The sequence below is a fragment of the Microtus pennsylvanicus genome, chromosome 2, assembly GCF_037038515.1.
Source record: "Microtus pennsylvanicus isolate mMicPen1 chromosome 2, mMicPen1.hap1, whole genome shotgun sequence".
In the NCBI taxonomy this organism is placed as follows: domain Eukaryota; kingdom Metazoa; phylum Chordata; class Mammalia; order Rodentia; family Cricetidae; genus Microtus; species Microtus pennsylvanicus.
The window spans coordinates 113,994,253-114,020,544 of NC_134580.1; the positions used below are offsets into that span (position 1 = coordinate 113,994,253).

Sequence of the window (26,292 nt, forward strand, 5' to 3'; positions counted from 1 at the left end):
TTTGTTTTTGTTTTTTGCACATAATTTTCAGGGCCTCCGTGTCTTTTCCCAGTTCTGTCTGCCAGGTCCTGAGAGCGAGCAGCCATCTTCTCTTATGGTCATTTTTTTCATCTCCTCAGTTAAGAATGCTTTGAAAACCCTGCACACAGGCAGAGATCTCTCCAACATGCTGGTGATTTCCCTAGCCTGGTTTGTTGTCAAGCAAAAATGTTTTCTTGCTTTTTTGGACGCAGATTTTCCAGGTGTTTCTGCTTCATCCATTTGTCATGAAACAAATAGAATCAGTTTTCGGTCCTTCCTGACAAGATAGGGACTGCTTATTTTAGAACAGAATGCCTGGCTGAGAGAAACCAAAGTAGGGCTGATACAACAGGTCACTGTGAACTGAGGTTCCCCTGTGATGGGAATGCTATTGTTATTCCCACCTCCACTGATAAAGCAGGTCACTTTGAACTGGGGTTCCCCTGTGATGGGAATACTATCATGATTCCCATCCCCACTGTCATTTCTCTCCTGTCACAGTGCAGCATAGAATGTTGTGTTGTGCCTTTTCCCTTCCTTGTATTTCTCAACTACTGCCATGAAGAAATACTTTCTTGTAATGAATAATCCCCACACATTTGTAGAAAGTCAGAAACTTTTCCCAGACAGTATCCTTTTTGATAAACAAATATCCAGCTTGTTTTCTTTGTCATTTTTATAATTGTCGCTGTAGACTATTGCTTCGGGACATTGCCATGCACACATATAATGTGTGCTGATCATGTGCACCACACACCCTGGTCCTTTGTCCTCTTCTCCCCTTTCCTTCTCCCCGTACTTCTCTGTTTCCCTGGATAGTTTCTTTTCTCATTTCAGGATATATATAGGTGTAGCATAATTCCATGTGTCTGTGTAAAGTCTAGGACACACACAGGAGAAAAGGCGTATGATGTTTGTCTGTCTAGTGCTGAGTTTTTTCCATTTAATGTGATTATCACCATTGCCTCATTTCCTGTCTTTGTGTCTGAGAAAAGGTCCACTGTGTGTCTATCACATTTTCTTGCTCCAGTCCTCTGCTTTTGGACATCTGGGTTGGTGTGTAACTTAGCCATGATGAACAGGGCTGCAGTGAGCACCCATGTGCCAGTCCCCTCTGTGGTGTGTTCACTTAGAGGCATTTGGGTAAATGCCAGGAGTCTGTGTCTAGGTCCTGTGATGCATCTGGTTTTCTGAGGCCCCCCCCATACTGATTTCTATAGTGGCTGGACTGGCTTACCTTCCCATGAAGAATGAAAATTAGCACATGAATTTTGTTTTATACATGAAGTGTTCCCTCAAAAACACTCTTCATGTTCTTAAAGCCAAGAAAAACTAAATGCTCTAAGTAGCCCAAGTGGCAGACAAACAGGACTAGAAGTAGAGTCGCAAGCCCAGGCTCCACTGATGAACTCTAACATAAGAAAAACCATTCAGTTGTTCTGGGTCTCTGTTTTTGTATTGGGTGTAGGTGGGGAAAAATGACAAGAATTGGAACTGCAGTCTTTGACATTCATTCATTTAATATATTTAAGGAGGTGACTTCCAAAATACCTGCACCTATTGCCTTATTGGTATCTTGGGCACGAATCTTATGCTGAATATTTAGGAATGCAAGTGGCTCATTGGTTTGTTTCATCATGAAGAGGCATTTAAGGAGCAGTATTGGTTTTTTTCCCAAATCATGGAGTCATAGTTCTTGGGAGCCTTATTGCAATAAACAATGAAATGTCCAAACTTGTAATTGCAGGTGATTCTGCCTGACCTGGCCGTCCTGAGAATCGCGGTGTATGATGACAACAACAAGCTGATTGGCCAGCGAATCCTTCCTTTGGATGGCCTCCAAGCAGGCTACCGACACATTTCCCTAAGGAATGAGGGGAACAAACCATTATCACTGCCAACAATTTTCTGCAATATTGTTCTTAAAACATATGTGCCTGATGGGTTTGGAGGTAAGAGAAATCTGATACAGACTATAATGCAGACGAGGTCCTATGTCACAAGACTGTGAATCATTTTGCCCATTCCTGAAAACAGCAAAAATGACTATGTGTTTTCCTCTCTGTGCTGAGAATGCTGGTGGCTTTGAGGAAAGCAAGTGACATTTCCTCAGATATTATTTCAAAATATTGTAATTATACATTATTTAACATCTTACAAATGCTTTATGAATATAGTATTTATGATACTGTCAATCAAAGTGAGCAAAGCAACTGTAAGAGACTGTATCTTATCAGTTATTATCACTGAAAGATTTGTTGAACTCAGTTACTAATGTGCTTGAATTTTCTTGGCAAACCCATAAGAGAGTTCACTTTCACAAAAAGATCTGTGTCTCCTTTACTAAGACTATCAATGGTAGGAACCCACACTAGACTATGTCCTAGGATTTTGCTTACAACTACATAGGTAGACTCTACATGGCCTCCAGTAAGCTGGTATAACATTATAAGGAAGGGAAAAACTTCTTAGCTTCTACATCTTTGGATCACAGGAAACAGGCAGCGTATGGCTGTATCATGTTAGCCAGGGGTTCAAGTCTCAGTTCCAAGTGGTTGGCTGGTGGCCTTGCAATCTCAGAAGAACCATTCTGACTTTTCTTCACCAATAAAATGAAGGTAGTATGACAGTCTCCCTCCCTCTAAGCATTCTAGGAAAGCTCACATCCTAATAATACAGAGAATAACTTAGCAAGGCTCAAAATGTGGGTGCTTGTGATGCTAGATCATCATGGCAGTCCTCCTGTGCTCTAAAAGTAAAACTGGGGACCCTCAAAGCATGCTGCCTAGCTAAGTTAGCCAGATTGGCAAGCTCTCTGTTTGAAGCAAAGACCCTGGTCTCAATAATTGAGGTCAAGAGTGATTGAGGAAAATACCCCATGTCAACCTCTGGCCTCTTTCAGCATGTTTACATATATGCTTAGACACATAGAAACATCAATCCCATCTACACCCACACAGAACGTACGTGAATATGGGTGTATGCCCACTGACAGAATGAAATTCCCTTACTATACATTATTTTATTGAGGGAATAAGGTTGGGTGGTTTATTGTTCTTAGGAATTCATGCTTCTCTGGTGGGCAGCTTTTATGTAACTAACCTTCAGTTTTAATAACATGATAGATTATAGGTTCAAAAAGTAAACTTAGCCAGGAGAGTTTCACTCAGAATGGGTAGGAATTATTTCTTTATTTGTACCCTTTGCTTGTCATTTAAAAAAAAAGGCAGAAATTGGAGGCAGCAGCATAGAAAAACAGACAAGGAATCCATCAAAGCAGCTAGAGCAAGGCCATGGGGCTGGGAAAATGGGTCAGGGAGTGAGACAGGAGTCTGTCAGATGCGTTCTCAGGCTGCAGTGCAGGTCATACCACCCTCCAGAGTGACCAGCAGCACAGGCACAGCTGTGGACTGGAGGCCAGAAAGAATCCTTTTCCATGTTTGAGGTAGGAAACAGGGAATTCCATGTTTGAGGTAGAAAACAGGTCTGTGGAGATAGTGGGTCAAAGTACTTGCTGCACACATACTAGGACCTGAGTTCAGGTCCCTGCATCCATATAATAGCTGGCCATAACTGGCCATAGCCCCAGGTGCTCCGTAACTCTCTGTGGAGGAGGGAAACAAGAGAACCTCTAGGGCCTGCTGGTCACCATCCTAGCTGCAGACTCTCTGAGAGAACTTGTCCCAAAGCTGTAAGGTAAGGTGATGGAGTAGTCCGCTGCTCTCCCTGTGGCCCCAGGACAAATACAGAGATGCCCACACATGAGCATACACCACACAAGCATGCAGCACACTTGAACACACTCACGCGCGCACACGCGCGCGCGCACACACACACACACACACAGAAATCAAAGGGCAATCAATACTTATTACATTGTGGAAAATGTTATACAAACCCATTTGATTAAAAAAAAACTTTTTAAAGCTTTTCCTTTGCAATGGGCCACATTTCAAATGAAACTCTAATTTCTTCCTGGGAAATGAGCCGTTTTATTAGAAAAGGGAAAAAAAAATCATTTGCTGAGCTCTTGGTTTATGCCAAGCACTTAAATAAAGAGAGCCTCAAAATGTGGACTCCATCTGCAAGGGTGTAGGTGTGCGCAGGTCTGTGCTGAGAAATGTTTGCATTTGTAATGTGGCATCTGCCAGGCCAGCATTTAATATTGTGCAAACCCGCCGCCTTTCCACCAGTTTGTTGGGAATCTCAGGACTGAGGTTCTGCAGTCAGCGTCTTAATCTCAGATTTGATATTCAACAATGGCATCCTTAGCCCTCTGGTCATCTAGAGACATGGAGATACCAAGGGAAGACACTGGAGATTTAGTGGTTTTCGCAAAGGAGAACATAACGTGAATATGGAGATTGCCTTTTTTTCTGAATTTCCGATCCTGACTTCACAGTGTTCTTGTGGTGTCTAGTTAACCTCCTGCGTTTACATCTAAGAGTGTACCTGTGCAGTCAGGCATGTTCCCTAGTATGTTGATGTTCTCCTTTATTCCATAAGGACAAGCTCAAATGAAACTGTACCATCAAGGAAACAAAAAGAAAGTGGCTATATACATCATTGGAAGTTTATTTGGCCTCATAAAAAAATTAAAAAAAAAAACCTTTAGGGCTGGAGAGATGGCTCAGTGGTTAAGAGCACTAACTGCTCTTCCAGAGGACCTGGATTCAATTCCCAGCACCCACATGGCAGTTCACAACTTTAACTCCAGTTCCAGGGGACCCAGCACCCTCACACAGGCAAAATACTAATGCTCATAAAAAATCGTAATAAAAAGAAGTTTATATGGCTAAAGACAGTTTATGTGAACTCAGTGGTTCATTTGTAAGTACATACGATAAGGTTATTCCATAACAGATAAGATGTTAGAGTGGACATCAGAGAGAGATGCTTACATGCAGTAAGGGTCACTCATCAGTCCTATGTCCAGAGTGAACTGCTCTAGTCTTTCCCTGCCCTCACTGCCTCCCTCCCTCCCTTTTTCTTCTCTTCCTTCCGCTCCTCCTCCTCCTCCTTCTTCTTACCCTCTCTTTCTTTCCCCCAACTCTTTTTATTACCCATACATGCTAGACAAGCATTGCACCATGGAGATTTTTCCAGGCAGAGTCTTTCTAAGTTGCTTTAACTGGTCTTAAACATGCACTCTCCTTCTTCAGTATCCCAAGTAGCTCAGAGTGCAGGTGTGTACCACCACACCCTGCTTGTAGACATTTTGTTTAGTTTTAGCACCCTAAAGAAAAATCTGTTGATTGTAGGATCATCACCCGAACTTACCCTGTATTTTACATAAGACAGCATAGGAAATAATTATATTTTATGCAATTCAGCATCCTGAGGAGGAAACAAAAATCTTTTTAATTCCTACCCACTGCGAAGTTTCTGAACTTGGAGCGTTGGCAGTGTCAGCGCTATGTTCTGCACGACTTTTAAGTGTATTTTCATTTGCAGTCCTAGCATGTGGGCGGAATCTTTTTTATATATATAAAACTATGGAAAATGTTCTTGAGTCTTTTCCAAGCTTGGGCCCTTCCTTTGGCTTAGGCTCAGGCAGGCTCCTACAGGTCAGCTATCTGTGATGGTGGATTCCCACAGATGACAAACTTAGCTATGTGCGATTGTTCAAGATTAGCCCTGCTCCTCCCCCACCCGCTCCCCTATGTATCTAGTGCTTCTTAGACACCGTGAACTCTGGCTGACCCAGCTTCTTTCCTGCACCAGATAGGTCCACAGCTCAGTTTTTAACCCTGATTTTCTTCCATTCACATGAATACCTGTTTCCCTCCTCACCTTTCTGCCACCCCAAGCCTTAGGAAATAGAAGTAGAGATTTTGTTGAAATTGCTTCCCTCGCTACTAAAATACAATCACTCAACTGCACAGAAAAATAACACTAATAGTGGTTTTTTGCTTTATTTCCCTTTACTGTAACTAAACACCCTACATTGGCTAGCTTATGAAGTAGAAAAGGTGTATTTTTTAAGATTTATTTTATTTTATATGTGTGAGTACTTTGTTTACATGTATGTGCCCAACATGTGTGCATGGTCAGAAGAAGGCATCAGACCCCCTGGAGCTAGAGTTACAGACAGATGGTTGTAATCCACTATTTGGGTACTGGAAACTGAACCTGGATCCTCTGCAAGAGCAACAAGTGCTCCTAACCACTGAACCCAAGGAGAGATGTTTTGGCTTTTGTTCTTGATGCACAGTCAGAGTGGCTCCTTCTGCTCAGCTCCTGCTCAGGTCTTTGTGCTGCTTCGCGCATTGTTGTAGTGGAGAATGTGTATTAGTGGGCATGATTTGGTTTCTGTTTTGGTTTTCACTGTCGTACAGTGTGTTTTGATTATTTTCACCCACCTTACCCCCACTCTTCCAAGACCCACCCCTTTCCCTTCTCATCCAACTTTGAATCCTCCTTTTATTAAAACTCTTCAAATACAGTTTGGACTGTCCAGATAGCCTTGAATGTACGAGCTTCCTATGGACCTTGGTTGACTTATCAGAAGCTACTTTCTTAAAGAAAACTCTCACCATGAGTTTTGAATTTTCCTCTTTATAGGAGGACACTCATCATTGACACTAAGTTTAGGATACCCCTCTGCTAATCCAGAATGATTTCATTTTTATCTTTAACTGAAATTAATACCAGTAGCCTACTTATAAGTGACTTCACATTCTAAAACTTGTGTAGACAGGGAGTTGGGGGCACGAGTGTTGTGTGTGAGGTGATAGATGTGGGTCCAATTTCGCTTTCTTTTTCCCACTTCTGTTTCTGACACCTTTGTCAGCAATCACAGGGCTGAAATTATGTGTGCTCATGTTCTGATCTTTTGCTGGCAGTGGTTTCAGTCTTTACGCTTTTACTGTTTTGGGGGCCTGTCACCAACTTCCAAATAAATCACACACACACAGAGGCTTATTCTTAATTATAATACCTGACCTTAGCTTGGCTTTTTTTATAGCAGCTTTTCTTGACTTAAATTATCCCATCTTACTTTTCTCTCTGGGCTGTTATCTTTCTTACTTCTGTATATCTTACTTCCCCTCTTCTCACTGTCTGACTGTGTAGCTGGTTGGCTGACCCCTGGCATCCTCCTTCCGTTGTTCTCTTGTTTCTCATCCCTCTTCCATAGTACTCCTTCTTTTTATATTATCTGCCTGCCAGCCTCCCTATCCTTGCTCCTGCCTCACTATTGGCCGTTTAGCTCTTTATTAGGACCATCAGGTGTTTTAGACAGGCTAAGAATCACAGCTTCACAGAGTTAAACAAATGAAGCATAAACAAAAGTCACACACCTTCAAATAATATTCCCCAACAGTCTTTGGCTTTGCTCCATTGGTCTACATGTCTCCTTTGTCCCAGAACCATATTATTGTTACCACTGAGGCCCTGTAATATATCTTAAGGTGTAGAATTGCAGTCCCTCCAGCATTGTTCCTTCTGCTCAGGGTTGTTTTTGCTGCCCAGCGTCACTGATGGTTCCATTTGAGTTCTAACATAGTTTTTGTACCTCTGTAAAGACTAAGATGGGGATTTTTATTGGGATTGCATTGAATCTGAAAATAGATTTTGGTAAAATGGTTGATTTTTGCACTTAATTCTACCAATCCATGATTACAGGAAGTTTTTCTTTTCTTCCGTCTTTCTCATCTCTTTATAAAGATTTTAAAGGTTTGTTTGTGGAGGTCCATCACTTCCTTGGTTAAGCTGATTTCAGGATATTGTTTTTTTCTTGAGGTTATTATGATTGGGTGAGTGATTGCCTCCTCTGTGCATTTGTTATTGGTATTTATCTGTGCAAGTTGATTTAGTATTCTGCCACATTGCTGAATTTGTTTATCATTTTTAGAAGTTTTCTGGTAGAGTTTTTGGGATCTTTAATATATAGAATCATATCATCTGCAGATGGGGATAGTTTGACTTCTTTCCCTATTTGCATCCTTTCACTTTTCTTCTCTTTCTTATTGCTTTAGCGAGTACTTCAGACACAGTGTTGAAAAGGAGAGGGGATGGGGGCTGCCTTATCTTTTCTGGACTTCAGTGTAATTACTTCAAGCTATTTTCCACTTAGGATGCTGTTGGCTGTAGGTTTCTCATATATGGTTGTATTATATTGATGTCTCTTCCCTCTAGGCTGACATTCTCTCTCTAGGACTTTTATCATGATGACATATTGGGTTTTGTCAAAGGCTTTTTTGCCTCTATTGAGATTATCATGTGATTTTTGTCTTTAGGCCCATTTATATGCTTTATTACATTTATTGACTTGCCTCTGTTTACCATCTCTGCATTTCAATATAAAGCCAACGTGATCGTGGTGATTATCTTGTTGGTGCATGTCTGTATTCTGTTTGCTAATATTTAATGGAGCATTTTTGAAGCTATGTTCATCAGATATTGGCCTGTGGTTTTTCTCTTTTATTGTGTCTTTATGTGGTTTTGATATTAGAATGGTACTGGCCCAGGCTGTTTGTTCACTGTCTAGGATGTACATCTCATGTCCTTGTGTTCATCATTGCTTCGAGTTCACCAGTAGCTGTTCAGGGAAGGCCATCGGAGCTCTACCCTACAGAAGGAGAAACTTAGGCTCATCTCATTAATCATCTTGCTAAATTTATACAAATAAATGAGTTAGCATCCCCTGGCAGCTAGCCACGGGTACTCATGTCTATGATTCCAACAGTTGGAAGGTGAGTTAGAAGAATAAACAACAGCTTGAGACTCCGCTTCAAAAAACCAAAACCAAAAATGGGATCCCTAGAAATTCATTCTGATAGCCTGACAACCTGGCCTTGTCATTTGGGGGAGAAGAGAAAGTTGTCCAGGTGCTGACTCTCACTTTTTCTTATTTTTGTTATCTATAACTAACTGTGTTTCACAGCCGCATCTTGAGAATTTAGCTGCATTTTCTTGGTGTGTTCATTTCAACAGAACATTTATAGTTCACTGGTTGTTTTTCAGATATTGTGGATGCTCTATCTGACCCAAAGAAGTTTCTTTCAATCACTGAAAAGAGAGCCGACCAAATGAGAGCTATGGGCATTGAAACTGTAAGTGGAAACTGTGGGCTACAGACGGTCTGGTTTGGGGGACTTTGTTTCCAAACAGTGGCTGAAAAACAAGAGAAAGGTGATTGAGGAAGTTTACAAAGGTTTTCAAAACCAAGTTTATCAATCTAATAGTAGTTTGAAGGGGCTACAAAAATGCAGCACATTTTATAAAACGTGGCCACCATCAGAAAGAGCCTTTTAGTCACCAGTGAGACATCTGGGGATACCTGTTACATTATAAATGAAATAGTAACTCTCCATTAGGAACTATAATCAAGGATGAAATGCCCAATAACTGAATTCAGTGCGTTAATCAAAGTGGCATTTATTCCTAGATACTCATCTCTTTGTCTTTGCATTCCAGCATTCCTTAGGTCTGTTTCTCTGTTTAAGTGTTCCTTGGCTAGACTGCTCAGGTTGGAGCATATTCAGCTAATCTCTAGCAGCTAGAAAACGTCCTGCTTGAAAAGGAGTTGGATTGTGTGTCCTTGTCTAGATCTTTTCGTCCAGCATAATTAGTCCCCTTAGTCAAAGAACTTCTCTTGTTTTGTTTGAGACAAGGTCACGTGATTTCACCTCAGCTGGAACTCACTCAGTAACTTGACCAGGCTGGCCTTGAACTCATAAAGATCTCCCTGTCTCTGACTCCTTAGTGCTGAGATTAAAGGTGAGCATCACTCAGCCTAGCTTCAGATAAAGATCTTTAAAGATAGTAGAAGACTGAGAAGCTGAAGGGTCTCATTAAAGTGAAGATGCTTCTCGCTGCATGCATTCCAGTCACCAGAGATGTTTCTGTTGCAGAGTGACATAGCAGATGTGCCCAGTGACACTTCCAAAAATGACAAGAAAGGCAAAGCCAACCCAGCCAAAGCAAACGTGACCCCTCAGAGCAGCTCTGAGCTCAGACCGACCACCACGGCCGCCCTGGGCTCTGGCCAGGAAGCCAAGAAAGGTGAGGTGTACTGCTAGACTCCTTGTCAATTTCGCAATGTTAGCTTCGTTATAGACAGTCTTCATGGAGGCGTTTGGAACTGTCAACTTTCATTTGACTTGAGACTCAAAGACAGACTTACTGTACAAGCTGCTTGATTTCCTTCCCTGAGAGTTTAACAGGCTATCACTGTTTGTGCTTCATGGGCTGGAGGCCAAGCACCTGAACTAAACACTGAGTTATCCTTAGCTGTACAGTGTTTACTTCGGTGCCTTTTGCGGCAAAGGTAGAGGAGCCATTGCTGCGACAATGCTGGTAGATAACTAATACCCTCTGTCTTCCAGAAGGCAGGCAGGGGGTGCGTGAAGCAGCAGAGTCACAAATATCCTACATAATTTCCCTGTACGTAGAGATTGGCTCGACTGCTTATTTTTAAAGCCATCAGATGGGCCTCTAAAGACCATTTTCAAATGGTTTTCCCTTGGCAGGATAACGGTGCATAAGAGGTGGTTCTCAACCTGTGGGTCCCGACCCCTTTGAGAGCTGGACAACCCTTTCACAGATGTCACATATCAGATATACTGAATATCAGATATTTACAATGGGGTTCATAGCAGTGGCAAAATTGCTGTTATGAAGCAGCAACAAACGTAATTTTATTGCGTGGGATCACCACAACATAAAGAACTGTATTAAAGGGTGACAGCATTAGGAAGGTTGAGAACCACTGTCATAAGAAGTGTCATCATAATGAATCATGTGACTTTGTGCTACTAAACAGTCTGTATATAGGGAAACATCTATGTTGGGTATTGTGGACTTTAGTTCAAGAAGGCCAGGCATCTATTCTAACTGAATGGTACCCATTTCAAATTGACAATTAAATACTTAAAATACGTCCTCGATCATAAATAACTGACTACGCTCAGTCTATTCATTTTAATAGTAATCTCTTTCTCTCCTATGGGTTTCTGAATGTGTGTTGTCCCTATTTAGAAGTAAATTATTGCCCATGGTATAAGGAAATTAAGTTGTCCATACAAATACGTACATACGGTGCTAATAATTTAAGGTAAGATGAGACAGTCTTTCCCAACTGAAACAGCCTGGGTATTTAGCAGGAAACTAAGTGTGCCCCGAGCTTTGTGAAACAAATTAGAAAATCAAGCTGCACAAAAGTAGCCCAGTTTGTACTGACCCCTGCAGCTGTTTGTCTGTTCTTCTCAGGAAAGATCATGGATGGAGGTAATGACCCAAGCTAAGGCATTTCCTCCCCAGTCCTGGTTAGTATTAGCACTGACACTCCTGCAGAGAGAGGCAGTGGAAAATGCAAGTGGTAAAGCTCTCATCCACCAGTCCATAGGGACTGTAGTAATTACAGTGTACAGTAGCCCCGAAAACAGTGCAGGATAACCAGCTTGCGGAGGCTCAAAGTGTCCATAGCTCTAATGGGTCTGTACTTGGGTTTATAGCTGCCTTATCTTTGTTCCTCAACAAGGTTACAGTTGACGGAACCAAGCAGCTGTCAATTTAAGTCTAATGGCTTTTCCCCAATTTACCCAAAAGTTAGGATTTCCTGGCAGTTTCATTTTTGCACATTATTCAGGAGACTTGGGAGCCTACAAGGAGCCACCACCATACTAGGTTCTACCACTATAATAATAATAATAGTAGTAATAATAATAACAATAATAAAGGCCTGTATACCTTTGGGGATACACATGAATGAGCAGGGGAGAGTAAGGAGAGTCTCCATTGCAATGACCAGCCTAAGCAGGTACAATGAGGACTAACTAGTTAGAACAGAAGAGGAGAGAGGACTCAGAGATAAGATCTTCCTTGAGTTGGACCTTGAAACATAGGTCTGGCTCCACCAAAAGGAAGTGGGTAGAGAAACCAAGGGAAAACCGCTACCTGAAGGGAAAGTGGAAGCCGCTCACTTGCCCTGATCAGAAAATAGCTCTGGGATCACTCTAAGAAGGCAGTGGAGGACAACATCAACATCAGGATTCATTATCAGGAGAGATGCTACAAGCCATCAAGGCTCCTGATACACGGGACTGTCTAAAGCACTTAGCACATTATGATTGGAGGGTTAACCAGAGAAAAGGTTAACACAGACAGACACATCCTGCACCATTACTGTGTCCCTGGAACCATGTTGGAAAGATCTGGCAGTGTCCTTTCTTAGGAAGCACATGACTAGTAAATGGCTGACCAGGGAGGGCATGATTAAACTGGAGGTAATCATGAGAAAAGAACCAGGGAGAAAGGATTTAGTAGTTTGGATGTGGATCTTCAAGAGAAGAAAAAAAAAACTCAGATGTATTTTAAGAGTCTTCAGGGTGACACTCTGCAAGTGGATGGCAAGAGCAATAGAGGAGTTGAGGGAGGGCCCATTTTGGTAAGAAGTGACTCTGGCTCCCGAGTTTAAACTGATGCTGAGGGACTGGAGAGAGGGCTCAGCTGTTAAGAGCATTAGCTATTCTTCCAGAGGAAGAATTCCCAGCACCCACATGGCAGCTCACAACTGTCTGTAACTCCAGTTTCTGGGCTTCTGATACCCTCAAGGAGATATACATGTAGGCAAATGCTAATGATCATAAAATAAAAATAAAAAATATTCTGACTCAAAAACAAAAGATGAATAAGTAGAATGCTAATAAAAGACAATTTATTTTAAAAAATCAAGTGATGCTGATATGGACACATGAGCAGCGGATCTGTGTTAGGCGCGGAGTGGGAGAGGCAGAGGAGTGAGGAGATAAGAACCCTCAGGCAGAATGAATGACAGAAATGAATGAAAAATAAGACTAGAGGTCTGAAAATTACATGAGCATTCATTTAGAGGAAGAATTCTCGATTTAGAGAAATCATGATAATAATATTTCTGTACAATCAGGGATGCCTGGTTGCTGAGTTCAAAAGCCTGGCTATCAAAATTGATGACTTAAGGCATGAAACACATGTTCTGATAGTTCTGATGTCAGTAGCAAGCAATGAAGAGAGACAGAAGGAAAATGTAAGAGGGTGCAGAGTGTTGTGGGCCCCTGGAAGAGCAGATGTGGAGATGTTGGAAGTGAGGAATTCAAACTGTAATGTCTAGCTGTGCAGCCGAAAACCAGCAATGACCATACCCATGCTGCATTATTTTGATGTTAAACAGAAAGGGATCAGGCATACTGGGGTCATAGCTAGTTTCTAGGTTAGGATTTGAGAAAGCAAGTTGTTTTATGGAGCTATATTGATAGTATCAAAAGCTTTAGCAAAACTACAACAAGCCAGAACCTTTGGAACTTAAGATATGGTGTGTGACCCACTTCTGTACCAGGCCAGCCAGCAGACATGCACTGTTCTGCATGGTAGCCTGTGGCCACATGGAGCAATGCAAGGGAGCTGAGAGTAAGCTTGAACATTCAGCTCCTTGCATGCCCACGTTTCCAGCGCTCAGGAGCTACATGTTCTGTAGAGAACTCACACATAAGCTATCTCTACTACTGTCAGATGTCCTATTGACCACACGACTCTAAGCATGTATAACGAGCAATTTCTATAAAATATGAGATTTTCCTAACTACTTAGGGAAAGTAAAAATTTCACACACCATTTGTGTATTTCTCCAACAGTGAAAATTGTGACTGAGGAAGGTATGTGGTTTTCAGGCTCTGGTGTTATCAAGATTTGGTTAAGACCAAAACAAGGGAAGAAAGTCTTGCTGGTATGGCCTAAGTCCTGAGGACTTGCTAGGTATCTGAGGACCTTGCAGTATCCTATACCCTGTGTTCTTTATGTAAACAAGAGAGCTGGCAGCCATGACTAGAAAGCCCTTTGTTGGGAGCAGTGAGACCCCAGATCCTGAATTTCTTGTAATCCCCTGATCTGAGTGCCTACAGCTGCTCTGAGCACGAGACCTTCAGGCATTCCTGATGGCAGGAGAGTGGTTTCTGGTGGGTTAGGCTGGGGCGTGGCTATCTCTATATAATCTGCCCCTGAACACAATAAAGGCGGCATTCTTGGGGAATTCAAGGATGACCCATGTTGCTGTCTCTCTGTCTGTGTGTGTTTGTGTATTTTGACCTCCAGCTCCCTGCCCAAAGCTCGGTAACTGGGTGACAGTGCACAGAGCGCAGACACGGGGCTGCGGTGCACAGCAGCCCTTAGCCTTGCAACATTCACGTGTTTATACTGCCTCTCTCTTTCACTGTGCACTGTGAGGCCTGGGGGAGGTTGGGGTTCTTGTGACACCAGACATGAAATATCAGAAAATGGTTCTGTATACTCTTTCTATCCTACCACAAAATACCATGGATCCCAGCACTGATTCTTCCAGCTGACTTTGCTTCGACATTCACTGGACTGTGTAAATCTTAAATAAAATTTAAAGGCAAGAGCATGGGACGCCATACCTACCTTTCTTAAATACACCATACCCGCCTTTGGGATTCCAATAGAATTCAATTACCCTTGAGTACACATGCATCCTTTTTACCCACGGTGAAAATCTGCAGTCAAACACCCCATTAGGGATTCTTCTACAGTTGTGCTTGCCCTGACTATCTGAGTCCAGGCAGGCTTTGCTCAGCTAGCAAGCAGGCTAAGTGTGTTACTCTAGGATCTCAAGACAGAATCCTTTAGACAAGGAGTCATTTTTCATGATTTCCTCTGTGTTTAAAACATTACCATACTCAAAACATATTGCTTAAATATTGAGGTTAAATTTGTCAAAAAGAAGTTCACAAAGCCTTACTTTTTGATGATAGATGATTAAGGTAGGAACAGAGTTGAAAGTTAGTTGACTGATACTGTGTACTTTGAATACAGAGATAAAAAAAACTGCAACAGATACTATTGTTCCTAACTTCTTTATGGGGTGCTAAGAGGTATGGTTGATTGGGAACTATAGATACTTCTCCACTATCGCAAAATCCCACAGTCCTGAGACTGTAGGAATTCCCCACTGAAATGCCTGGAAGGTTTCAGGAAATCTCCAACACTCTCAGCTGACACACGTGACTCCACAAAGCCCCCTCCGTTCAGATAGGGTGGCTCCCAAGCCATTACACGTGAGAGCTCCAGAGCCTGAGACTGCCTGAGCCTGGGTACACCTACCTGCTTTTTTCCCGTGTCCTGTCCAAGGGCTATCTTAGAGCTTTCTCTTGCCATCTGCCCTCTCTGACATCTGTGGGCCTGAATCAGAGGCTGGTGGAGAAACAGGGACACAAATCATGACAATGGTCCCGTTCAGTGCGTATCTAAGAATGTAAGATGTTTCTGTCTGTAGCATGTAAGCTGCTTTAGATGCTTTAGGTATGGCTTGAGAATGGAAGTTCATATTGTCTGTTATTTAGTCTAATTTTTAATATACATTGACATTGTTGTGACTTTTCTTTTAAAGGTATTGAACTTATCCCTCAAGTGAGGATAGAAGATTTAAAGCAAATGAAGGTAAAATGTTTTGACCACTTTCAAATGTTCTTGTACCATGCACACCGATAAAACAAGTGGTTTTTTTTTTTTAGCTCACAAAGTATAATTATTATGACTACCTCTGGAGAAAGGATAGAAGGGAAGAAAGAATAGAATAGAGGGAGGGAAGGAAGAAAAAAAGAAAGATCTTATTTTGAATGCTCTTTTTCTCTCCTGAAGGCTTACTTGAAGCATTTAAAGAAACAACAGAAAGAGTTAAACTCATTAAAGAAGAAACACGCAAAGGTACTGTGGTTTTTGCATTTTGTTGGCTCTTTTTTATTTTCCTTTTAGCTCCTTGATGAAGCCCTACCACTTCTATTTTGTGTTGTGTACATTCATTGCCCGGAAAACAAGTTAGACGCTAATTCTAGCCAGCTAGACACCAAGTATGAACCTCGTCTTACCTCTCTCCTAACTGCCTGTACCTCTGTTCCCAGGTCACTTACTCCCCAGCAGTTTATAAACCAGTGTATATAGAGAGAGCATAGCAGGGAGCGCCTTTCACTTTTCCTCTGGGAGTTGTGTAAACCCTAGCCAATAACCTACTTCTGAAGTCTCTGTATGTTTACTTTTCATTCCTGTCAGGCAGGGATCAGAAGAAATCTTAAGAGGTCATTCCAAGTTTAAGAGACTATGAAGAAGTGGCCCCAAGAATTCCCCAATGAACTGAAAAGGTTTTCAACTCCCAGGCACCCACAGAACAATTAATAAAAACCAAGAGACAGATATTGGGGTTCAACCTGAAGGTCAGAAAAGCAAATTAGCCATCCCCTGGCTCTTACCTCTACCTCAGTCCGAAATGGGGATCCTGCCTCCAAGAATCCTCAGAATGAGACTGAGCTGTCAGCTGTCTCCTTCCATTTTATAGTCCTCTCTAGGGCTGGGATTAAAGGTAGGCACAACTCCTGCCCAGTTTCTGTGGCAAACTAGCTTGGCTACTGGGATTAAAGGTGCGTGCAACCACTGCCTGGTTTCTAAGGCTGATCAGTGCGGCTGTTTTACTCCCTGATCTTCAGGCAAGCTTTGTTCATTAAAATACAAATGAAATATCACAACTCTTATTTTACATTGACGGGTGGAGGCATGCAGAGCTGAGGTGAGGTGGGGGATGCAAAGCTGGGGTGGGGTGGGGGGTGCAGAGCTGAGGGGGTGGGAAACGCAGAACTGAAGCCGGATGGGGTAGTGCAGGACTGAGGTGAGGAGGGGAGTATTGAAGAACTGAGGCAGGGTGGGGGTATGCAGAGCTGAGCTGGGCAAGATGGACAGGCATAGAACTGCCCTTCTGTCTTGAGAAATCTAACTGCCAATGCTGTCAGTACCTGAGTGTCCTCTTCATCAAGTGCCACGAGAGAGAGAAAAGCTCTCTTTGTCTGAATGGACGTTGACGCTCTTCCAAGTAGACATGCACGCTCCCTTCCCACTCTGCTCAGGCCCCACTCAGACCCCTGCTTCCTGCTGGGAGTGAGGGATGAACTTGCTAATGTACCAAGGGAGTGCTAGAAAAGCTTTTCATTTCTCATCAGTTTGTTCTCCTCAGAGAGGCCAGAACTTATCCTGGCCAGTGAATGTTCCCTGTGCTGTGGGATTGATAGTTAATCATGCTTCCTGACAGGTGGCTTCAAAGACTGTTCCAGACTTTCATGAGTACCAGTGTCTAGTTGCTTTTCTATTCAGGGACCAAACACCATGACCAAGGCAACTTCTAAAAGAAAATATTTAACTGGGGAATCACAGTTTCAGAGGGGGAGTCCATGAGCATCATGCTGGAGAGCATAGCAGCAGGCAGTCATGGTGCTGGAGAAGTAGCTGAAGTAGCTACGAGCTTACATGTTGCGACAACAACCTCCAGGCAGAGAGAGAGAGAGAGACATACAGAGAGAGAGACAGAGAGACAGAGAGAGAGACAGAGAGAGAGACAGAGAGAGAGAGAGAGAGACTCACTGGGAGTGGCAAGAGGCTTTGCAACCTCACAGCCCACCCCAGTAACACACTTCCTCCAACAAGGCTGCACATCTAATCCTCCCCAAACAGTTCCATCAACTGCAGAGCAAGATTTCAAATGTATATGAGCCGATGGGGATATTTCTCATTCAAACCAGCACACCCCATTTGTGGGATTCAATTCGTAGCCTAAAGAGGAGACAATGCAGACTTTCTCTGTGTGTGTGGGAGGAGCTATTAAAGGCAGACATGTTTAAAGATTGTATTTTATATTTGTTTGTAAAAAATTGGACTGTGAAAAAGCCACAGGAAGAGGAAAATGAAATAATTACTTCAGTCATTAGGAGTGAAGTTGGTGCCCACGTACCATAGTATAATCAGATTTTCCTTACTGAATCTTATTCAGTGGCCTCTTGCTGGTCACTGTGTTGGTCAGAAACATAAATTCCCTTAGCTCATTCAACAGCTCTTTAACATACAATCAGGAAATCTACTGTGGCTGAAAATAATGATAGAACAGCAGCTAAAAGCTTTTTTTTTTCTCTTTGTGATTTTTGAGACAAGGTTTACTCAGTAGCTTTGGGGCCTGTCCCGGAACTAGCTCTTGTAGACCAGGCTGGCCTTGAACTCACAGAGATCCACCTGCCTCTGCCTCTGTCTCTTGAGTGCTGGTATTAAGGGCATGTGCCACCACCACCTGGCAAGCTAAAAGTTCTTCAAACACTCATTTGCTGTCTCTTCCTGGAAGGGAATTCCTCTCATGTAGCTGTTTTGCACACAAGGAAACCCAGGACCAGTTAACTCTATCCCTTGAACCAATGCCCTAGAGTTCAGGAGCCGCAGGGCTGCTAACTGAGCCCAAACCATCTGGCCAAGCTTGATAGTCTTATATTAATTATGTAGTATGCCGGATGCTTTGTAAGTAAATAAGGCCCCCTTCCTTGGGTCGAACACAGTTACAACACTGAGATGGTACGGGTTTTCATAATTCTGGGAAACATGATCTACTCCCTAAATGTCGGAGTGTTGCTTCCCTTGTCCGACATTAGCAGGCCTATCTGCTTGATGGGAAAAGAGGCAAAGGATGCAAACTGTTTCTCTGTGAAACTGAGACATATTAGTGGACCTCTTCCACCTCAGGATGCCTGAATTTCATCCTATATACGTTTTCCTCTCTAGTTGACAGGAACACCTTCATATCAGTTACTAAACACGATATCCCATGTGGCTGGATAAGTCCAAGTTACCTTGTCTTGCAGAAAGTAACTTCAAGGTTCTTAAAGCCCCTACATTATAGTAAGATGTAAACAAAGATATTTGTTTTGTTTTGTTTACATCCCAACCTATAGTTTCCTCTCCCCTCTCCCATTCCATTTCTCTGTTTCTGTTCAGAAAAGGAAAGGCCTCCTATGAATATCAACAAAGCATGGTATATTGAGTTGCTGTAAGACTAAACACCTCCCCATGTATTAAGGCACACTCCTTTCCTAAGGCTCCTAGAACAAGTCTTAGTTATCACCCGTGGAAGCACAGTCCTATGGTAAAGCTCCTAGCACAATGTCTAATTACCATGTAGACAATAGGGGGAAAGCTTCTGCAGGGAACTGTGTCCAGGGTCATACTAGAGATGAGTCAGGCGTAAGCCTAGAGACAATCTCCAAATAAGGTCAGGTAGAGAACAAGACACATTCTTCTGGGTGGTGGGGCACTGGGGGACAGTACTCCATGTTGCTGAGCTTAGAGAGAGCTTCCAGGTCATAATAGACTACAACCTCCAACCAACAGGGCCTCCTTGCACTGGATGTGTGGTTTACATGTGTCCTTGGGTAGTATTTAGAGTACCCTCCTGTACTGAAGCCACTAGCACACAGGGGTGAAGGCTGTCTGTAGGAACAACGGAATGTTTCTCAGCAGTTAAAAACCAAATCAAACTAAACAAAGAAAAAAGAAAATCATGAAATTTACAGGTAAATAGATGGAGTTAGGAAAAAAAATCATCCTGAGTGAATTGACTGAGACCCTAAAAGACAAATACAGTATTTATTCGCTTATATGTGCATGTTACTATAAAGTCCTCAATACACAGGCTATAATATGCAGCCATGGAGGTTAGGTATAGAGTAAGGGACTGGGGGAGGGGCAGATAGATCTCCCTATGAAAGGGAAATAGAATAGGTAGCTATGGGTGGTGGGAGGCTCAAATAGGAAAGGAAAGGGAGAAGGGGTATAAGGGAGGGAATATGAATAAAGACATCTAAAATTACAGACCATTTGAAGGGTAGTACAGGACCCTATTACAGAAGAAGCTTCCTAAAATATATACATATATGAAGGGAATCTAAAATAAATCGCCAAATAATGGGAAAGACAGAGCCCCAACTGGGCATCTGTTGTCACCAAACAAAGCTTCCAATACTAGGAATGGATTACATCTAATTGAATCGTTGTCCAAAGGGGACCCATGGGGAGCCCAAACAACCAAGGCTGTTTTCAAAACTATATGTTACTCTCTACAAACTGACAGCAAAGCCATACTTCTGAAGACAACACATACAGAACTCGTTGATTATGGAAATGCCCTTTAAACAGGCATGTCTCCGACGTATATTTCCGAACATGAAGCTTAGCTAGGAGATGAAGCCACGAATGACAGTGAATAGGAGACTGCCATTTGTGAAAGAAAGCTCTGGAAATAGGCCTGTGGTACAGTGGTAGGGCACTGAGAAAAAAAGACAGGGAAGACGAGGTAATGACCATTGGAACAGTCCTTGCGTCTTCATGGTCAATTGTTTTTGACTCTCAGAATGCAGCTGGTTGTTAGGCTTCTGTCTCCGGACTTCTAGAACCAGCTTTTCAATTTGAAGTGAGAAGTAGAGTCATGGTTCTTAAGAGCCCATCAGACTAGACTCAGAAAAAGTAAAGAAGACAGCAATCCCATCTAGCATGTAAGTCTCAAGAGGAAAATCTAGGGGCACTTTCATTAACAGTCAAGAATGCTTTTCAGTTGTCCATGTTGGTCACATCCTTAAAAGACAGTGTCTTAAACTGCAAATCAGAGAAATACTACTAGTGACATGATAGAAAAAGCAGAACCCAGATGCCCTCAGCCGCTAAGAGAGAAGTAACAAAGGGGGGCTGGTTCTGTTTAGGCCTGACTGTGGTCGGAAAAGTGGGAGTACTTATTCCTAGCCCAGGCCAAGAGAGACTCAGTATCCACACCTCCTTGTCCAGAGTATGAAGCCCTGTGTTCTCCGGAGGAAAACCATAAGACCTTAACCTCGTGTGAATTTTATTTTTTGCTTTTTTCCAGTTCCGTCCTTTCTTAGAACAGCTTGTGGGGGCTGGAGTGGGAGATGTAGACCTTAGATTGTGTGTCAAGCATCAAATGAGTCGAATAAAGTACCTCAGAAACCTGCAAACATCTAGCACTTTAGTAAAACGACCAGTGAAAACGTTGCTCTTTGCTCTGTAAGCAGCGTAATTGATAGTAATTGATACTATGAAGGCTGCTTCTGAACGCAGCAGTTGAAATTCATGATGAGCCCTCATGTTCAAAACTTTACCTCTGTTAGGAGACTGGAGGGATGATGTCACAGCAGGCGCCATATTCCACTTTCCCACACTGTCCCGTTTCAGGGAAGAGCCCAAATGACTACTCACATTTTCAACACTGTATACGGGGTGCCACTTGTATGCAGGGCTCCCTTTTGAAGTGGTGTGTTCATTAGGGTGAAGCTAGGGACTCCCCTTTTAGGGATGCTCTTTATTAGGAAACAGATCTTGGATGGGGGACCAGAAGTCTGTCTGGTCCTCAGACTGCATTACTCACCAGCTTTCCAAACACTCGGGGGAAGCTGGTTAAAGGAAGGCCAGACTGGCAGTATAAACCTTTCCAGCTCCAACTGAACTCCAGCTCATAACTGCAAATTCTTCCCGCTCAGGAGCACAGCACCATGCAGAAGTTACACTGCACACAAGTTGACAAAATCGTGGCCCAGTACGACAAAGAGAAGTCAACTCATGAGAAAATCCTGGAGAAGGCGATGAAGAAGAAGGGGTAAGACTGCTGGTTAATGTCTTGACGCCTCCTCCCTCTAGCAGTGTGACTTTGCACAGCTCAGCTGCCTTAGACCACGGAAGAACTTAGTGTGGTTTCATCATGAAGAACTACTCCTAGAAGATAAGAGGTCCGTTCATTTCCAACCCTGTGTCATCACAGTGGGGTGTGGCATCGGTCCCCTTAGTCGTGGTGGAAGGATGATCTCAGCTGAGTTCCCCAAACCTTTGGTTCATGGTAATTAGTTCTGATTTCTTTAAAAAGAAGGTTTAGCATCCAGGCAGTGGTGGCACAAGCCTTTAAATCTAGCACTCAGGAGGCAGAGGCAGGTGGATCTCTGTGAGTTCAAGGCCAGCCTGGTCTACAAGAACTAGTTCCAGGACAGGCTCTAAAGCTACAGAGAAACCCTGTCTCCAGAAAAGGAAAAAGTCAACAAAATTTAGCTGAAAATAATTTTGAAATTAACTCTTCTACTCTGGGAATTGTTTTATAAGTAATTTTAAAGGGTACAAAAATATAGTTAACTGCATTTCATCAGAGTCCAAAAATGGTTTCTTTTACAACATATTATTTGTTAATTGTTCTGTGCTATTATTAGCTACCGTTACTACTATTTCACCGTGCCTAATGTACACAGTAAACACTGGCATAGGTCTGTTCATAGGGAAAATATGCTACAATCTTATATATCTGTGGTTTTAGGCATCCACTGGGGATCTTGGAACATGTGCTTGTAGGACACGTAGCTTCATTTTTTGATAATATTAAAAATCCCTTCTTACTGCATTATAATAATCATACAAAAAGTTGACATTGGTGCAGTTTCATTGATTAAATAGCAATAATTTGACCAGTTTCCCAACATTCTTTCTGGCATCCTCTCTGGAACTGCACGCTGCACTTTTTGCTCTGTCTTCTTATTCTCTGGTAGATCCTGTCTCTCTCTGTCTTTCATGAGATTTTTATTTTGCAACATTACTGCTCAGTTGTTTTATAGAACACCACTTTCTCTGGCTTCAGAACTTCCTCATAGGTAGAAGAAGAAGAGGGAGATTGTGCGTCTTGGAGAGACACACCCCACAGTGCAGCTTTTCTCATGGTACAGGATACCAGTGTAGGTGATGACGGGTCACACATGGCACTGCTGGCCTGGTTCACTTGGTGAAGGATGGTCCTAACTGATATCCATCTGTATGTCCTGTTCGATGCTTTACCACTTTTTAGTAAAAATCTTGGGGGTGAAAATGTCAAGAGTACACACCGTGTGTGTGTGTGTGCACATATGTATGTATATATGTGTGTGTCTATATACATTTTATATATGTTCTATTTCAGACATCATATTGGGCCCAGTTTTGTTCTCCTTCAGTAAATTTTATGATTTTATTTAGCGTTTTAAGTCTTTGCTGAGGTTTTCTAGCCTTCCACAGTGTGAAAGAAAAAGAGAAAATAAGTACAAATGACTTTCTAGTTTTCTCCCTTATTTTTTCTCTTTAACATTCCGTCAAGATATACCTAGAAAACTAAGATTTTTGAACTCAGAATGGACTGTGTTTGTTACAATTATGGTCTCCAAAATTCTAATTTCAAGACATGGAGCCAGCGTCCTTCTTGGGGCACCAGTGGCGGATAATTATGTGCCCTCTCACCTTGGAGGTCATGTTTGGAGTTGCCTTCATTTTTATTACAGCTATGTTTTCCAGAAAAGCACACACCAGACAGTTTGTATACAATTCTCCTTTGTCTTCCGCATTGTTTTTCTGTGCATCACTGAAGCAGAGCCATGGCCTGTTGCTTTAAACGCATTCGGATGTATATTTTAAGTGAGTCAGGACAAGTTTCTGGTTCCTGGATTCACACTATTATGGTGGAGAAGGCTGGAAGGTCATTGTTAGCAGCAGAAGCATGTGGGAGAGCATGTTTGCATCACTGAGGGCCAGGAATCAGAAGGAGAGACACACCAGCAACAGTCATAACCATCAAGTCGTGTCCCTAATGACCTGCTTCTTCCAGCAAAGCCCTGGTCCTAAAGATCCCTCAGTCTCCACGAATAAGGCCACCTGGAACAAGGCATGCAGAGCATGAGCCTCTGAAGACATGTCATACTCAAACCATGAGCATGACTCTTACAGACTTCTGACTGTATCAGCAGCGTTAACTTTTAAAAATGTCATATTCTCATTTTCAAATGACATCTTGAAACAAAATGTTGAGTGTGTGGTATAGACCCTAATATTGTGTTTATAAAGGGTGAAGTCTTGACAGATTTCCAACTCTTTCTAAGAATATACTTGTTTTTATTTATACATCACTTTTCAACAAATGTTCTATTTTTTTCTGGACTGCAGTATTGTAATTTTTCTTTTTTAAAAATGAATTTTTGTTACTTTGAGAAATTTATACATGTATCCAATGAAATACAATTATAACATCCTCTGTTTTCTCCCTCTGAATCTGCCATATTCCTCTCAACACACCTCCCTCCCAAATTCATGTCTTCTTTCTGTTTTTGAGCCCACTAAATCCAGTTAGTGCAGTGCTTCTGTGCACAGATGTGGGCTCTTTCTGTGTTTTACTGTGAGTTTTCAGATGCAAGAACTATATAGTAAGTTTCTCTGTCAAGCATGATATTAGGTTCCTACATTTGTAGCAATAATATCCCTAGGACTTTCGATAAGAACTCACTTTTATCTTATTATTTTTATTCTCAAGCATAAAGTGGAATGAAAGTGATGTTTATGACTGGTTCTTTCATATGAGACACTGGCCATGGAGCCATCCTCATGAGGAGGTGGTGGGTTCCACCACACATAAAGCTCTATGTCACACTACAGGAGACCGAAGAAGCCTTCCTGTAGGTGTCTTTCTGAGCCCATGCTGCCAGATGCAGATCTGCCCCCAGGCTCTGCAGAGAGAATATTCTCAGTACTTGAAATACAAGACCTAAAAAACTCATGGAAAGTACCTTCACAGCCAGTTATCAGATATTTTCATCTGCACAGCCTACTCCAAGGGGAGCTTCCTGTTGCTACCTAGACTTTGTGTTTCTAGGTTGCCGGAATGTTGGTCAAAAGGGAAATTGGTCATATGTGTTTGGATATTTCTGTAATGAGATCCATTTCTCATAGAACATGTGCAGGTGACCTTGGGCTGAAGATGGTTTGAGTTATGATTTTTCAGCTTCATCACGGTGCAGGAGTTACCTGCATCCAGGAATGCGTGAACTCGGAATTCTGAATCTTGTCTTTGCCTGGGTTTCTAGTTGATGGTGGGATAATTTCTGGTCAGCATCACCCTGTCAGCCACATAAGGCGTGGGGGCAAAGAATGGTTGATCATCTGCAGCAGACTGAGTAGTTTGCTTGGATTAAATGCATCTTGCTTTTTTGATATTTTCAATTTACAGTATGGGTTAATTAGACCTCATTGCCATGGTCAGTGAAGAAGTTTTCCCTACTCGTCATACCCAGCTGAAGGGCATGGGTCAAGTGGGCAAAGGCACTTTACTCAAGTGTTCCTGCCTAACTTCAGGATAACTGTCTCTCAAGAACATCCCATTCAGCTTGTTTAAGGTGGCAGGGAGAAGGTGAATGGAGAAGGCAGAGAAAGAAAAAGTTAATGTTGGAGAAATCAAAGCAAACGTTTCTGCAGGGGCAGAGAGTGAGTAAGGCAATGCGCGAAGGGGAATAATTATGCAGTCGTGACTTCTTAATATTACAGGGATCCTTAGCTTATGCCAGCTGGTTTAGAAGGCTGGATAAAGCCCATCATTACATTTACTGTGGAAGCTTGTCTGGAATGAAGCCAGGGGAACATTTCAGCTTGCTGAATAACAGACTGGAGAAGAAACACCCTGAGTACCAGTCATTGAGAAGTGGCGGGTGTGACAAGCGAGCGCATTTTCAGGGGAGAGTGTTGCTTTCCGAGGACGCTTGGTTCATAAAATGAAGCACTGTGAGCTGGGCTAGCATAAGCCAGAGCATACGTGCTGAAGACAGAAGCCCAGGTCCTGTTCTGGTTTCTGCAATAACGTGGAGAAGAAAATACCAGTACTGAAATTAGTAGTAATGGTTTCTGGGCAATCGCCTGGTATATGTTTCCTACTCAGAAGAGAATAAGCCACCCCCTCCCTGCTATGTAGTGCCAATAAATGCTATTTTCTTCCTCACTGGCATGTTTAAAAGACAAAAATCTGGCTTTATGACCAAAATGAGGGAATTAGAAATTCACTTCAAGAGTGTTTTCATTCCTAATAATATTTTATGGAATAAATACAAAACAGCTTAAAGAAAAGCAGGAACCAAAATGGAAACTCTGACAACAGACCATAACAAGAAAATAATTGCTAGGTCTGAAGTATTTCTGTGTGTGGTTGAATTGAGTAATCATGGTGCAGATAAATTTCTAAGGTGTGAATCTATTCCTGGAAAAGCGGATGCCGCCCAATGAGCCATGGCATCATCACACATTTGATGACTATATTGTCTTCATCAGAAAATGTTGTCACAGAGGCCCAAGGGAACTGAAAGATATCTAATTTCTGGCATGCATTTTCACTTCTCCATTTTCAGGGGAAGTAATTGTCTTGAAATGAAAAAAGAAACAGAAATTAAAATTCAGACCCTGACATCAGATCACAAATCTAAGGTAAGAAAACACCGTGTTTTTTTTTAAACACGGTGACTTGAAGAAAATATTTTATAGTTTATTTTAGAAGGGGCATCTCAGGATTGATCTGGTATCAGAAGCAGTAGCGGGTAGTTAGACTTGGAAGATGGGGTCAGAGGTTTGTGCTTGACACAGCTTTACCCATCTTTG

At 42.3% G+C, this 26,292-nt stretch overlaps 1 protein-coding gene across 10 annotated transcripts in view; it reads left to right on the top strand.

The window, feature by feature from the left end:
• Plcb4 (phospholipase C beta 4) overlaps nucleotides 1-26,292 on the top strand; it is a 358,529-nt gene that overhangs the window by 317,358 nt on the left and 14,879 nt on the right. For all 10 annotated transcript variants that reach the window (XM_075962284.1, XM_075962287.1, XM_075962283.1 and 7 more), the window contains 7 exons: nucleotides 1,769-1,973; nucleotides 8,989-9,077; nucleotides 9,879-10,029; nucleotides 15,404-15,453; nucleotides 15,655-15,720; nucleotides 21,360-21,475; nucleotides 26,046-26,121. In XM_075962284.1, the coding sequence (XP_075818399.1) occupies nucleotides 1,769-1,973; nucleotides 8,989-9,077; nucleotides 9,879-10,029; nucleotides 15,404-15,453; nucleotides 15,655-15,720; nucleotides 21,360-21,475; nucleotides 26,046-26,121 (753 nt within the window). The remainder of the gene's footprint in view (nucleotides 1-1,768; nucleotides 1,974-8,988; nucleotides 9,078-9,878; nucleotides 10,030-15,403; nucleotides 15,454-15,654; nucleotides 15,721-21,359; nucleotides 21,476-26,045; nucleotides 26,122-26,292) is intronic.